Genomic DNA, 13,359 nt, shown 5'->3' with positions numbered 1-13,359 from the left:
AGTGTTACAGTAATTTGAAAAGGAAAATTTTACAAGACTTAATTCACGAAACAATACATTTTTCAATAAAGAAAAATCATAGATGGTTTAAAATACTATTTTTATTATAAATCTTGTTTTATACGGAAAAAAACAAATACCCTGTATTATTTATCAGTTCTTAGCATTGGTAAATACATAAGACTTTTTTATTAGTATTTTAAATGATAATTTTATTTTTTTTCTTCCAAAGTTTAATTGAAATAAAGACAAAAACAACAAATCTCCTTATATCTTGGATCAAATCAACTGATACGACTCTCGGTATATATTGGATTACGTAATCTTTTACAAATTTTTTTTAGTAAATATTTATTACTTTATTAGCTAAAATATATATTTATATCTTTTTTTTTTGTCAACCACACATTATTTAAAAATATATCTTTATATCTATAATCTGTTTGTGTAAATACTTGTTGTCACTTGAATATGCATCTACTTGTTTGATTCTAGACTTTTTACATTTTTATATTATTTTTTTCAATTTAAATAACGTCAGTCGTCAGGTATTTTTATTTTTAATAGTGCTTATGAAATGATATTACACTTTTAGTGTAAAAGTATAACCTTGAAGAAAAACGATCACAGTTAATAGTATTAGAATCCTTATTTTGGATTAAAGTATGACCTTCAAAATGTATTGTTATGTTCTTTTTATCTTCCTTATATTAGCCCTCCATTCCCAGGGACCCTCAACAATCGTTTCGAGACATTTTTCTTAACCATGAAGAAGAAATACGAAAACCAATATGTATGGAAAAACATTTGATCATGAAACAATAATGATTTAGTTAAAAGAAAATAAGCCATGATTTGAAGAAAAATGGATGATCAAGAACTCGTCGGATACGCCGAAATATCAGCATATTTAATATTTTTGTTATTTCTTATTTCTTAGCAGTAGTAATTTCAACAACTGTGTTTTGAATTTAATATTTCTGCAAGTTTTAAATATTACAAAAAGATTTTTTATATTTTTTAACTTCACCATAAAAAGTTATATTAAGTAAAGACAAAAAACTCAATTTTCATATATCTGGACCAAATCAAATGATAAGACTCTCCGTACATATTAGATTACATAACTTTATATTTGTTTTTTCCCAATAATTTAAACAATTTCTACTAAACTACTACTTTAGCTCCTGAAATATCTCTCATTTTGTTTATATTTATATTTGTTCTATAAAATCTTACTTTATTGGCAAGATTAGTTTCAGTTAAAATTAAAAACACATATTTCTTATTTTCAGTTGTGTTGAGTTAAAATTCTATCTATTTGTAAGAAACTTTAAACTACAATCAATACTATAGAATTTTCTTTTAAAACCCAAAATTAAAGAATTTAATCATAAGAAACAAAAACTAAAAATAGTAATATAAAATTCTCATATATATAGAGATTAAACTTTGAAATAGAAAAAAAAAAAGAGTAACCATAAATATTATATCAGCTTATGTTTGACATATGTCGCCTAAAGATCAGATATTTTGGTTATCCAAAAATATATAGATCAAGTATCTAAAATATTTTTTTAGTATTTACGGAAATGATAGTCTTAAGATTTTCACTAAAACAAAAATAATGCACGATCTAAGATTCTAACATCATATTTTTGTTATACTCTAATAATTCCCGTTCTCAAGAACTACGAAAATCTTGTTTCCATGGATATATCAATAGCAGCCTGATAAAAATTATTTTAATTATTTTTTTCTTTTTTGGCACCAGTAATTTGTAGAGTGAGTAATTATTACGAATAAAATAAGAAATTTTGTAAGCAATTTTATAAATATCTGAAAATGATAATTTAAAATTTAAGTGTAGAAGTCCTATTGAAATAAAAGAAAAGAAAAATCTCCACATATCTTGGATCAAATCAACTGATAAGACTCTCCGTACATATTAGATTGCATAAAAAAAAAATTAAAAAAATTCTTTCTCTATCCAAAATATCTCTCTTTTTTTAAATAATTTTTTTTGTAATGTACATCTTATTTTAGAATTTTGCTTTTTACTTTTACAAGATTCATCTGTCTATAATATAGAAAGTTATAGTTTTAAGATTTATATCTGAAAAAAAAAAAAAAAAAAAAAAGATTTATATCTGAAAGTACGAATTACTATGAAATATATGAATTTCTCAGTGAAGCAATTTTGAATTTTATTTGTTTGGTCAAATGATTTTAGATTTGATTTTACTCATCAAGATTCCAATTCCTACTATTAATAAGTTGTTATGAGCAGAAGTAATGGCTTACGTACATCGAGCTCATACATCAAATAAAAGCATAAACATAATTTTGTATTCTTTGTTTTCAAGAAATCAGTGTACTTTTCAATTGAAGTTTTATACAATCTTTGATCTCATCAATATATACAATGGTTTATAATTACATTTTTTTCAGATAAACTATCGTTTAATTTATAAATACAAAATTTTATTGTGAACAAGATTCGTAAGATTATAAAAATAAACTATAAAAGTGTTATATTAATCAGGAAAGAATAATGTTTCAGTAAAATACTACTTTTATTATATTTTAGTTCCAGTTCTGAAGAAGTATGCAAATCTTATTTTCATGAAAATACCAAATAGCAGCCTGTTTAATATTTTATTAGTTCTTAGCGTTAATTAGTAATTTTACTAATAAAATAAGGAATACAGGAAGAAATTCTATTAATATTTTAAAATGATAATTTAGCATTTTCACTCTAAAAGTTCAACTAAAATAAAGACAAAAAAAAAAAAATCTCCACATATCCTGGATCAAATCAACTATAAGATTCTCCACATATATTGGATTACGTCATTTTTTACATTTGTTTTTATTTGCCAAAATATCTTCTTATTTTTAATTATTTTGTAGTATTTAAATTTATTTTCACTTGAAAACACGTATGCTTTGTTTACTTTGTATTTTAGAATTAAATTACCTTTAGAAAATCTATCAATATTTGATATATACAAGGTATTTGCGTTAAATTAATATTAGATTTAATAGTTACATCTGTAAGTATGAATTTCTATTTTATATATCTTGAAAACTCATATTGTTTGATTTGTATCTTACCATTAGTTACTTTATGGAAATCCACAAATATTTGATATATAAAAATTGTTGTCGTTAATTAAAATTATAGTTTAGTGGTATATGAGTATATCTGCATTCAGTAAGAGAAATAATGCATGATCTAGCATAATATTTTTGTTATACTCTTATTTCCAGTTCGGAAGAACTATGAAAATCTTTTTTTCCATCGAAATAGCAAATAGCAGCGTGTTATATATTGTATTAATTCTTCTTTTTCTTTTTGTGTCAGCATTAATTCTTATAATTAGTAATTGCTAGGAATAAAATTAGAAATCTAGTAAGCAATTATGGGTCTGATTGGTAACCAAAAGCTGTTAGCTGTTAGCTGGAGCTGTTAGCTTTTTCGGAATAGTGCAAAGCTATAAGAAATAGCTGTACGAAAAAGCTGTACAAAAAAGCTGAGAGTCAAACTTTTTGTAACGCTTTTGATACCGCTTTTGTAATTGGTAACTGTCAAAACTGTATACTTTGTAACGCTTTGTACCGCTTCGTAAAGTGGTTACCAATCAATGCATATATTCTCTGAAAATGAATATTTAAGATTTCAGTGTAAGAGTTTAATTGAAATTAAAAAAAAAAAACAAATCTCCACATATCTTGAATCAAATCAACTGATAAGAGTTTTCACATATCTTGGATTGCGTAACTTTAATAGAAAATTTGGTTCTCTATCCAAAATATCTCTCTTTTAATAATTTTTTTTTGTGAAGTACATTTTTATTTTAGAATTTTTATTACTTTTAGAACATCCATATCTTATACATAAAATTTAGTGTCGTTAAATTAAAACTAGAGTGTAATATTTATATATGAATTTCTTTTTTTTTTTGTTAAAATTATATATGAATTTCTCAGTGAACCAATTTTAAATTTTAAATCAGTATGTATTTTCTTTTGTATGAACTTTCGAGTGTATTTGTGAGATTCCTTACAAATATTTTGTTGGGTGAAATAGTTTTAGATTGGATTTTACTAATCAAGTTTCCAATTCCTTATATTAAATTTCCGGTTTTCGCTCTGAAAAAGCTATATGCAATTAACATCCATCTTGTTTTTGCGTTCTTTATTTTCATGAAATCAGTTGACTTAATTTATGTTTTTCAAAACATTCATTTGAAGAGCTTTATAAAATCTTTTATCTCGTCAATATATTGGTTTAACTACATTATTTCACATAAACTATCGTTTATAAATACAACTTTTCTCATCGTTCTGAAAGCTTGGTGAGAAGTAATTTTGGATCGGATTTCATTGATCAAGTTCCCAATTTATTAAAGTTAACAACAGTGGGAAAACTGGATAAATAACGAAAACACAAACTGATGGATAAGGAAATTAACATAAAAACAAGATGGATATATAATATATATTCAAACGACAAAATAGAAATCCTATAGTAATATGATCCAAGTTCCGACAGAAGTTTGAGTCGAGCACCCTCTTTCCCGCTCTTGTTTCCTCTCCTATAAATACCTCTTCCTACTGGTACAAACTCTTCATCACACTTTGCTAGTAAGCTATCATGAATATGGACACCGATCGAGATACCGTAGAGTTTTGGTCCTCACTTTTCCAATCCTTTGCTGACTCAGAACCTAAAGATGGTCTATATCCGGTGGTAAGAAGCCCGATAATGACCATGTCTACACTGATGACCATTGATGAACCGGCTGAGCCGTGGAAGGTTCTTGAATATGGAGGCCAGGAGGTTCGACCGATGGCAATTGATGTGCCAGCTGAGCCATGGAAAGTTCTTGAATATGGAGGACATGAGGCCCGACCGATGGCCATTGATGTGCCAGCTGAGCCATGGAAGGTTCTTGAATATGGCGGTAACGAGTGTCGACCGGAGAATGCTCCAGCCGAAGTTGGATATAAGAACCTTATTGAGGATCAAGAGAAATATACACAAAAAGCGATAGAGAAGGTAATTATGTAGTTGGTTTTCTTAAATATAATATGTATATTAATTGGTCCACAAAAAAAAAAAAAGAAAAAAAAAAAAAAAAAAAAAAAAGAAGAAAAAGATATATGTATGTATGAGGTGATGTCTTAATACGAACTTTGTTCGTTCTTATATAGGGTAAGGAGAAGGAAGAGGCTGCTAAAGAAGAAAGCAAGAGTCTTGGTAAGAGACCACGTGGACGTGGTAATGAAGCTCGCATTATCAATGAGAAGGTGAGGACACGTTTATTTGTTTAATGCGTGTCTCTCAATGAAATTGACCACGTTGTTCAATGTTTTGTTAAATTGATTTTCAACATGCAGAGGAGACGTCAAGATATTAATAGCAAAATTGAGACGTTGAAGGAGTTGACACGTTGTGATGGAAAGGTTCATATATACCAACTTTTTTTTGCCTCTATGTTTTTCATCTAATCGTTATAAATACAACTTAATACATGCATGTATTTACCTAATTAAAATATTTTGTTCATATACATAGGTATAAGAAGAAATTTCTTCTCCCGTTTGTGTTTGAAACTTATAACATATATGTCTTTAATTCAAAATATCGTACGTTTTGTTTTTAATACAACGATTTAACTTGTACATGTAAAACGTAAAAACGAACGCTAATGAAAAACAAATTTGGGTCTGATCTTATACAACTTTTTGCTTTGTTTTTAATTTATTATCCGCATGAACCTGTAGAGAAACTTAGACTCGAGCCTTCAGTATATCATCGATAAAATACGGGAGACGCAGCTTTGGATAGAAGTAAGTAATCTGAATCGTCACATTGTTGTTATCTCAAGACATGCATGTATATTTAGGGTTTCATATAGGTTTCTCCGGTGAAAGAAAGAATATTAATGAAAAAAAACAAATTTAGTTAATTAATTATATTTTGGTTTGTATTGAATTCAAAAAATTTATTTCTTTAACATTTTTAACCAACAATATTATTTTTTTGATAAAGAAAATTAAATGTTGTTTTTGGTTTCAAATTTTTCTTTTTCATTGGCTTTGTTTAATTCAATTTATCATATGTTATATGATAATTAAGTGAATGTCATTTTTTCACATGCTGATTAGACAAGAGCAACAATTAAAGAAAACCATTTATCATGACTAAACTCAATATTTCACAATGCAGAATTATTGGAGAAACATGTATGGTCCAATGATGCCAATGGGCATGGTGACGGATATTCCGGCACCATGGGTGTATCCTTATAATTATGTCTCTCCACATTACATGATGTATTACAATCGCTTTCCGGCACCAGGAGAAACTAGCGGCTACGCCAACCCAATTGTACCCTATACCACTTATCAGGTTTTAATTTGTTTTCTTATTCATGTGTTTATATTTTTGTGATTGTTGATTATATTGTTGCTTTATTTTATTTTTCTTTCTTAAAAATGAAGAATTTACAGGGATTCAACAACAATAATCAACCACAGACGACAAAGCCGATGTAACTATAAGAAGCTTATGTACATAAGACAGGTTCATGTTTTAGTATTAAAGACCGGTTCTATCGAGTTCTTTAATAATGTGGTTTGTTGTTAATATTAAGGAGTTGTTTTTGAAACTAGTACTGTGTGTGGCTTTGCTCTTTTGTCGTTCGTTATCGCAGTGTACTCATGTAGCCATGTTGTAACGTATAGTATATTGTTATCGTAAACTTGTAAATGTTGGTTGTTTGAATAATGCAACGTTATCGTTTCCAGTTCAATTGTGTAACATCATATTAAAATTCACTTCAATCACATTAATCACCAAGAAGAAATCTATAGATTCTAAACCCCCTAAGGGTTAGTTGTTCCGAACACAAATGAAAAATTAATGTGTTAAAATAATATATTTATATCTAAAATAAAATACAATAAGAATGATAAAGGAAAATTTTGTAATTATTAGAATGATAAACATAAGTGATATATTATTATCTTGTTGATGTTTATAATTTGTAAGAAAGTTTAATAAAATAAAATAACTCTGCATATATTTTTGATTAGATGTTTGATCCGCAATTTTTTGGTACGCATAAAAAATCGATTAATGAATTTGTTTTTGATAAAATAAACTAATTAATTCAAGTATTAAACTTTCATTTAATATTGAGGTATAAATAAATTTTGTAACGAAATAATAATTTATAATTTATGGCAAACATTATGGTCACATGTAACTATAACATTTTATTATTAAAATTTTAAGTGCGAGAATCAGATTTTTTTTTTTTCATGAAATCATCTCTCTATCCAAATAATATATAAGCGATATTAAAATTAATCCTTGAATTATTATTATTATTTTATTTTTTTACTAAGAAGAAAGGAGAGTACTGAGTATATATGCAGTTTAAGAAAAAAAAAGAGATACGTACAAAAAACCCAAATTAAAATATTACCTGTACAGAAAAGATAGTTATTCCAAAGACCATAAAGCTAGCAAAAGCTTGCGCTGCATCCCTTAAAGGAACGTCCCGTCGCAATGAAGCTTCATTTTAATTGCATATGACGTATTAAACGTATAAAAAGGTGCTATAAAATAATTAAAGCATTTTAATAACACTATGGTAGAAAATATCTATAATAGCACGAAAAATGATTTAATACATAATAATAAAAAATAAAAAGTCATTATATCAAAGCGTTTGTCTAATGCTATGGTAGAATGCTCTATAATAACATACGGAAAACACGCTATCGTATGTAGGGGGTCTACCATAACAGGGGCATAAGACAATGTTTATGAAAACACTATTAATGACATATAATATCTTTGATCTCTTGCTAATAATGTAAATATTTCTTGTAGTGAAGTAATCAGACGAAGGTTTAATGATTTTGGGTAATAATGGCGAAGCTTTTCGAGAATGATCTATGATCAGCACATGTTAATATGAAACGATTTTGGTGCATGGTTTAAAATATGTATAACTATTGAAGTGGCACGTAACTCGACAAATATATACTAACATACGTTCTAAATATGACATCAGAAGCTAGATTCCTCAGTGTTAAGCCGGTCCAAAAAAAATTCTGACTAGAAACATTTTCTTGCCCTTGCATGTCTTGTCCATGCATGTTGTTGATATAATGGAAAGTTTATCTTGTTGTCAATCAAAATAAATAAATGTTAAATATATATGTGGAAATATGTAATTTTTGTTCTAACTTGAAATAAGAGTTTTACTGTTCTCTTTACCAACTAAATAATAAATTATTTTCAATTTTAATGCAATTTATTGTAACCATAGCTACCTTGAGAAAAAGAAAAATACTAAAGACTAAGGACTGCCGTTCATGACAAGAATGACACTATTTGTTTCCCTGCTGTTCTTAGACTTTCAAGAAAGAACGAGAAAGCAAATGGAAGTAAACAACAAAAATCAATGTTTTCTTCTGTCTAATGGATGTGCGTAAATATGGAACACAGAAATATAATAATATAATGGAAAATGAGTAAATAAATTGTTAAGAGAAAACCATGGAACGAAGCAAAATCATCATTGTTCTTCCCGCTCAATTGTTGCAACTTTCAAAAGCAGCTTCTTGTATCTCCCCTTAGTCCCCTATATATATAGCTTTTGGCTTCACTAGTTTCTCCTTAACTCTCCACTTCTCACAAACTCAAAATCCTCAATGGAGATAAAAAACCACAAAGAGGGTACTCATGAAGAAGAACAATGTTCGATTTCTAATATAATTTCTTCGTTTTGTTCAGAAAATCATAATGAATTAAACCCATTGCAAGAGATATTCGGTGCTCACTCGAGTTCAAAGCCGGAAGATGTTACCAAAAACAGTGATCATGAGAAACACGGCGAGGAGCAAGACGAGGAAAGTTACCGTATGGCTAAACGGCAACGTTCCATGGAATATCGTATGATGATGGAGAAGGTGAAGATGATTTTTTCCTTCTTCTCTTACGTGCTTCCCAAGCTAATTTATATTTTTCTATCTAAACTTTGCAGAAAAGACGAAAGGAGATTAACAATAAAGTAGATATTTTGCAGGGGATGATGCCTAATCGTTCCCCAAAGGTTAATTGTTACTCCATATATATATATATTAGAGTCAAATACAATATCATATTTCGAATATCGAGTTTCTTGTGTGTTTATCTACAGCCCGACCTTGCATCGAAGCTTGAACACATCATTGAATACATTAAAAGTTTAAAATATCAAGTAGATGTAAGCATTAAGCTATATCTAATTTAGTTGATTACATATATCCATTTAGAGTATGGATTAATAAAATTCTTATGTGGATGTGGTCCAGGTTATGTATATGGCATACACAGCAACTCCGGTTTACACATCACCATTTTATGCAGCAGCTCAAGCACCATGTATGTCGCCTTGGGGCTATTATACGCCAGGAGTTCCAATGATGCCTCAGCAAAACATGACCTATATCCCGCAATATCATCAGGTTTGATCCAATTTGACTTTGATTTGATTCAACAGATTTTGATTTCTGCCATCAAATCTTCATCACAGGTATATGAGACAGCGCCGCCAAATCAAACTCATCCTTAAAACAAGCTTTAGCTATGTGGCTCTTTAAGACCATCCTGCTTTAGACTCGTTTCTGTTTATATAGAATGTATTTGTAAACTAAGATATGTACATAGATATATATACATACATAAAGGACAAGTTACTTTCATGTGTAAAGTTTAGTTTGATGCCACAATATGTAAAAATACTTGTTTTCTATGTTCTGTTTGTTGAGCGTTGGTCCTCTGTTATGTTCTGTTTTGCTCAACCTTTTTCTTTGTTGTAAGTTAAATAAAACATAACAAAGATGTTAAGTTACGTGTGATGGTACGTTTGTCCAAAAAATTACTACAACACTAGTTTCGATTCCATTGTAGGCAAGCTCTGCGCATGGACGACTTGGTCACTAAAATTTTGGAATGGTAAAAAGAAAAACACAATATTCATTTTATCTTGAATTATCTAAAACTAATTAGATCACTAACATGTTAAATTCAAGAAGCATAATACGTTCATTGGTTACACATTATCTACACTACACTTTAACTTTTTATTAAAGCAAGAAGCCAATATATATGGTTTATCTTCAAATGTTACTAAAGTGAACAAAAACTGCCTCCCCTTTAACCTCCACAACCACCACCGCAGCCAGCAGCGCAAGCAGAGCCATTGACATCGTCGTTAGTGTGAGGTTTTGAAGCTCCGTCGCTACATGAGAAAATCAAGGTTGCTATGATGGAGAGAGCCACAACAGCTGCCCAAATGTAGAGTAAGACTTCGCCATTACCCGCCGCCCGTACCACCGCGAGTTCTCCTCTCACCATCGAAAGAGTTTTTGTGCATCGCTCTGGGACATTTGTTGAGACTAGTTGATAAAGAGAGTTGTAATTGGCATATTTTTCAATTGTGTGGTTTTGCGTTTTCGAGTCAGAAGTCACCAAAAAAGATGCGACGACTCTTTCTTATACTGCCCTTTGGTTTAACTCTAGGGTCACAAGCTAGTTTACCAATTGTGTGTTCGGCCATTCGTCATATCTCACCACTTGATTGTCTTAAAAAAATTAATTACAAAATTTTTAGCTATCAAAAGATAAATTTATAGCGAGTTTTAAAAGTGGTCATAAAGTAGAACAAAATTAGAAAGTAGCACTATAAATGACATAATTACATACATAAATGACTATTTGGACTTTGGATGTATGGATATAAGAAAATATTTCGGAGACCTTTATTTGAAGATTCAAAAAATTGATTTGAAGGGTCCAGTTAGTAACCTAAAACGATTTGAAGTATCTAGCGAATAAATAGTAAACGATTATGGAATAATGCAAAGATGTAAAATAGAACGGTAAGCATAAGAGATAAATAGAAAAAAAAACAAAGTCGAACAAAGAGCCAAGAGGTGTATGTTAACTTAATTTGGTTCACGCAAAAAAAATATGAATACAGACAAGAAAATAGATGAGCCTTGACGAGTCTTTATAGTAAGACATCAACATGTGAAGCAACATCCCTTGTGACCTTGACGAAGCCAAAGAGGTATTGCGTTTTATATACAGAAAAGCAGATGCCTAATAATGAAACGAATGAATATCTGTTGAATCCCTAATAAAGTTGGACCTCAAAAATTGTAAAATTTAGACTATAAATTTTTGTACGTGAGTTATAAGATAACTTTCACGATTAACAGCTAACGTTTGAGGAAGATTATACCAAAGTTGGTATTAACATTTTCATTGCACAAGAAATATTTCCTAGACTTTGAAGAAACCATTCATGCTTAAATAGTGATGGCCAGTAATAACAATTTTTTAAAAAAGATTATTCTAAGAGCACCTCCATTGGGGAGGTTCTCAAATTTTGGGTATCTAAAAAATGTTGAGATATCCATCCAAAAGTATTTCTAATGAGATACTTTGAGATACTTTTAGATGGGTATCTTAATTTAACATTTTGAGATACTCATTCAATTTAATATTTTTTTTCTTTATTTTTTTGGTAGATACTCAAATTTGAGAACATCCCCAATGGATGTGCTCTAATCACATTGAGTCACCTTCCATAAACAACGAAAATATATTGATCCATACCCATTGAATCCTGAATTCCTGATGAACATTCATGATTACATGAACAAAGACTTATTATAAGGTTTTAATATGTAACAATATGTGCAGATATTCAGAAGATTGATATACATAAAGTTACATTACATAGTCCTCCTAGTTTTAGCTTGAGCTTTAGGGATCTTGTTAATGACTTTGGAGTTGAATTTGTTTAGGAGCTTTTTCATGTCCCTCCCGCTTTTACTTGCTGCATAAGTCAGCTCTTCTTCGTATTGCTCATACAACATCGGTATTGTCTCCAAACCCACAAACACTTAACCAAAACACCAAAAAGTGTTTGTAATTAAAGACATACTTAAAAAGAAAGGCTTTTACCAAAAAGAAAAAGTTTTGGAAAAAGTACAATCTTAACCAGTAAGTGTGTTAGATAACCTCATAAAGACTCACCAATGTATAATAGAGTTAGAGAGCTGAAATAGTTTCCAACCACTGATAATATCCATAGTGAAACAACGGCCTAAAACGAAATGAGACAGGTTATAAAATCCAAAGAATCTTGGTATGAAATAATTAAAATGAAATTGTGTATTGATTTATACCAGAAAAAGGAGTCTGAAGTCTTTGCCACTAGAGATATCATACAATTTGATAATGAACCAATTGATCTTGTTGAACAAGAATCTCCAAGTCGATTCCGAAATCCTTAGATCATTAATACTCGGAGGTTTACTGCCCAAAATGAAGTTTCTTTAGAGCTTTGTTGATTGATTCATATATAAAGAAGCATCAAGTAGTGTGAAGGTTTTTTTACCTCTGGATTAGTTGTGAGGAGCCAATGTAAGACCAAATGAGGAAGATGAAAATGGATAGCAAGAGGATCTGGCAGATGAAAGTAATGAAAGGATATTCAACCACTTCGAACAAGAACCATATCAATGTGAATACCGCCAAGATTGTTCCTGATTCTTTCTTGTTCTTCCAGAATATTATATCAGCAACTACAAGTATTTCAAGAGAAAATCCTTTAGAAAAAGAAAGATTTAAAGAAAACAAAATTAATGTGAAAAGGGTAAGAAAAATGTATGTTACAGCGTCCTCCTCCTAGATTGTGGTACAAAGATCTTCGTCTTCTCGATGAAGAAGCTCTATGTTCATCCATTTCGTATCCAAAAACCGCCATAATTGTGTTTGGTTTCGGGTTTTGAAACAACTGTAGCCTTTTTTGTGAGCTAAGGTCTAAGATTCAAGGTTTATTATATAGTTCCGAACTCTTAAGGATAAGAAAGGTTTTGTTCTTGGATTCATAAAGAAGAAAGCGAGTTGAGAAAAAGGGAAAGGTATGGCTTTAGCATATTGCAAAAACTCACCATTTTATTATTACATGAATATATTTTATATCTCGTAGAGAATCTTTCATAACTTGAGCTAATGATCAAAAATGTATTCCAAAAAGTTATCAACATTTTGGTCATAGCTCTTGGTAAACCCTGCCTTTCCCATGCAAGTATATTCCCCAAGTTGAGGCTAGGAATGTTAAGAATGCAATCATTGGGCCTATTTAATGGTCCAGTCCAATATGAGCCCATATTTTTTTTTGTTTAAGCCCAGATCCAATGAAGCATGTTGTACAAGGGTTGGTCCACGGTCAAGTCGGACCAGACCACGTTAGATATTGACTTTCTGTGAGGACA

General features: G+C 29.8%; 4 protein-coding genes across 4 annotated transcripts; 2 read left to right on the top strand and 2 right to left on the bottom strand.

The window, feature by feature from the left end:
• Positions 1-4,141: 4,141 nt before the first annotated feature.
• LOC9324713 lies at positions 4,142-5,141 on the top strand. Its single transcript, XM_021035783.1, has one exon. It carries the CDS (start codon positions 4,661-4,663, stop codon positions 5,075-5,077), a length of 417 nt encoding a protein of 138 aa, XP_020891442.1. The 5' UTR covers positions 4,142-4,660; the 3' UTR covers positions 5,078-5,141.
• Positions 5,142-8,347: 3,206 nt separating this feature from the next.
• On the top strand, positions 8,348-9,957 carry LOC9323239 (transcription factor bHLH109). The gene is made up of 5 exons (XM_021034134.1): positions 8,348-8,997; positions 9,072-9,140; positions 9,228-9,293; positions 9,382-9,534; positions 9,603-9,957. The coding sequence occupies exons 1-5, from the start codon at positions 8,740-8,742 to the stop codon at positions 9,639-9,641; spliced, it is 585 nt and encodes a 194-aa protein (XP_020889793.1). The 5' UTR covers positions 8,348-8,739; the 3' UTR covers positions 9,642-9,957.
• Positions 9,958-10,065: 108 nt separating this feature from the next.
• LOC9323238 lies at positions 10,066-10,678 on the bottom strand. Its single transcript, XM_002887127.2, has one exon. The coding sequence runs from the start codon at positions 10,424-10,426 to the stop codon at positions 10,226-10,228; it is 201 nt and encodes a 66-aa protein (XP_002887173.1). The 5' UTR covers positions 10,427-10,678; the 3' UTR covers positions 10,066-10,225.
• Positions 10,679-11,664: 986 nt separating this feature from the next.
• LOC9323237 (reticulon-like protein B14) lies at positions 11,665-12,989 on the bottom strand. Its single transcript, XM_002887126.2, has 5 exons — positions 12,758-12,989; positions 12,480-12,666; positions 12,268-12,397; positions 12,116-12,185; positions 11,665-11,981 (listed from the first exon to the last, which is right to left on the bottom strand). Exons 1-5 carry the CDS (start codon positions 12,846-12,848, stop codon positions 11,812-11,814), a joined length of 648 nt encoding a protein of 215 aa, XP_002887172.2. The 5' UTR covers positions 12,849-12,989; the 3' UTR covers positions 11,665-11,811.
• Between the last annotated feature and the right edge of the window lie 370 nt (positions 12,990-13,359).

This window comes from Arabidopsis lyrata (genome assembly GCF_000004255.2).
Source record: "Arabidopsis lyrata subsp. lyrata unplaced genomic scaffold ARALYscaffold_2, whole genome shotgun sequence".
Lineage (NCBI taxonomy): Eukaryota > Viridiplantae > Streptophyta > Magnoliopsida > Brassicales > Brassicaceae > Arabidopsis > Arabidopsis lyrata.
This window is presented reverse-complemented; position numbering and strand designations above follow the sequence as displayed.

Excerpts from the sequence above, each read along its gene's own strand:
- LOC9324713 (XM_021035783.1), top strand. The coding sequence starts at position 4,661 with ATGAATATGGACACCGATCGAGATACCGTAGAGTTTTGGTCCTCACTT.
- LOC9323239 (XM_021034134.1), top strand. The coding sequence starts at position 8,740 with ATGGAGATAAAAAACCACAAAGAGGGTACTCATGAAGAAGAACAATGT. Across the intron at positions 9,141-9,227 it reads TGCCTAATCGTTCCCCAAAG|CCCGACCTTGCATCGAAGCT; the intron begins GTTAATTGTTAC and ends GTTTATCTACAG. Across the intron at positions 9,535-9,602 it reads ATATCCCGCAATATCATCAG|GTATATGAGACAGCGCCGCC; the intron begins GTTTGATCCAAT and ends TCTTCATCACAG.
- LOC9323238 (XM_002887127.2), bottom strand. The coding sequence starts at position 10,426 with ATGGTGAGAGGAGAACTCGCGGTGGTACGGGCGGCGGGTAATGGCGAA.
- LOC9323237 (XM_002887126.2), bottom strand. The coding sequence starts at position 12,848 with ATGGCGGTTTTTGGATACGAAATGGATGAACATAGAGCTTCTTCATCG. Across the intron at positions 12,667-12,757 it reads CAATCTAGGAGGAGGACGCT|TTGCTGATATAATATTCTGG; the intron begins GTAACATACATT and ends AAATACTTGTAG. Across the intron at positions 12,398-12,479 it reads TCCTCACAACTAATCCAGAG|TAAACCTCCGAGTATTAATG; the intron begins GTAAAAAAACCT and ends CATTTTGGGCAG.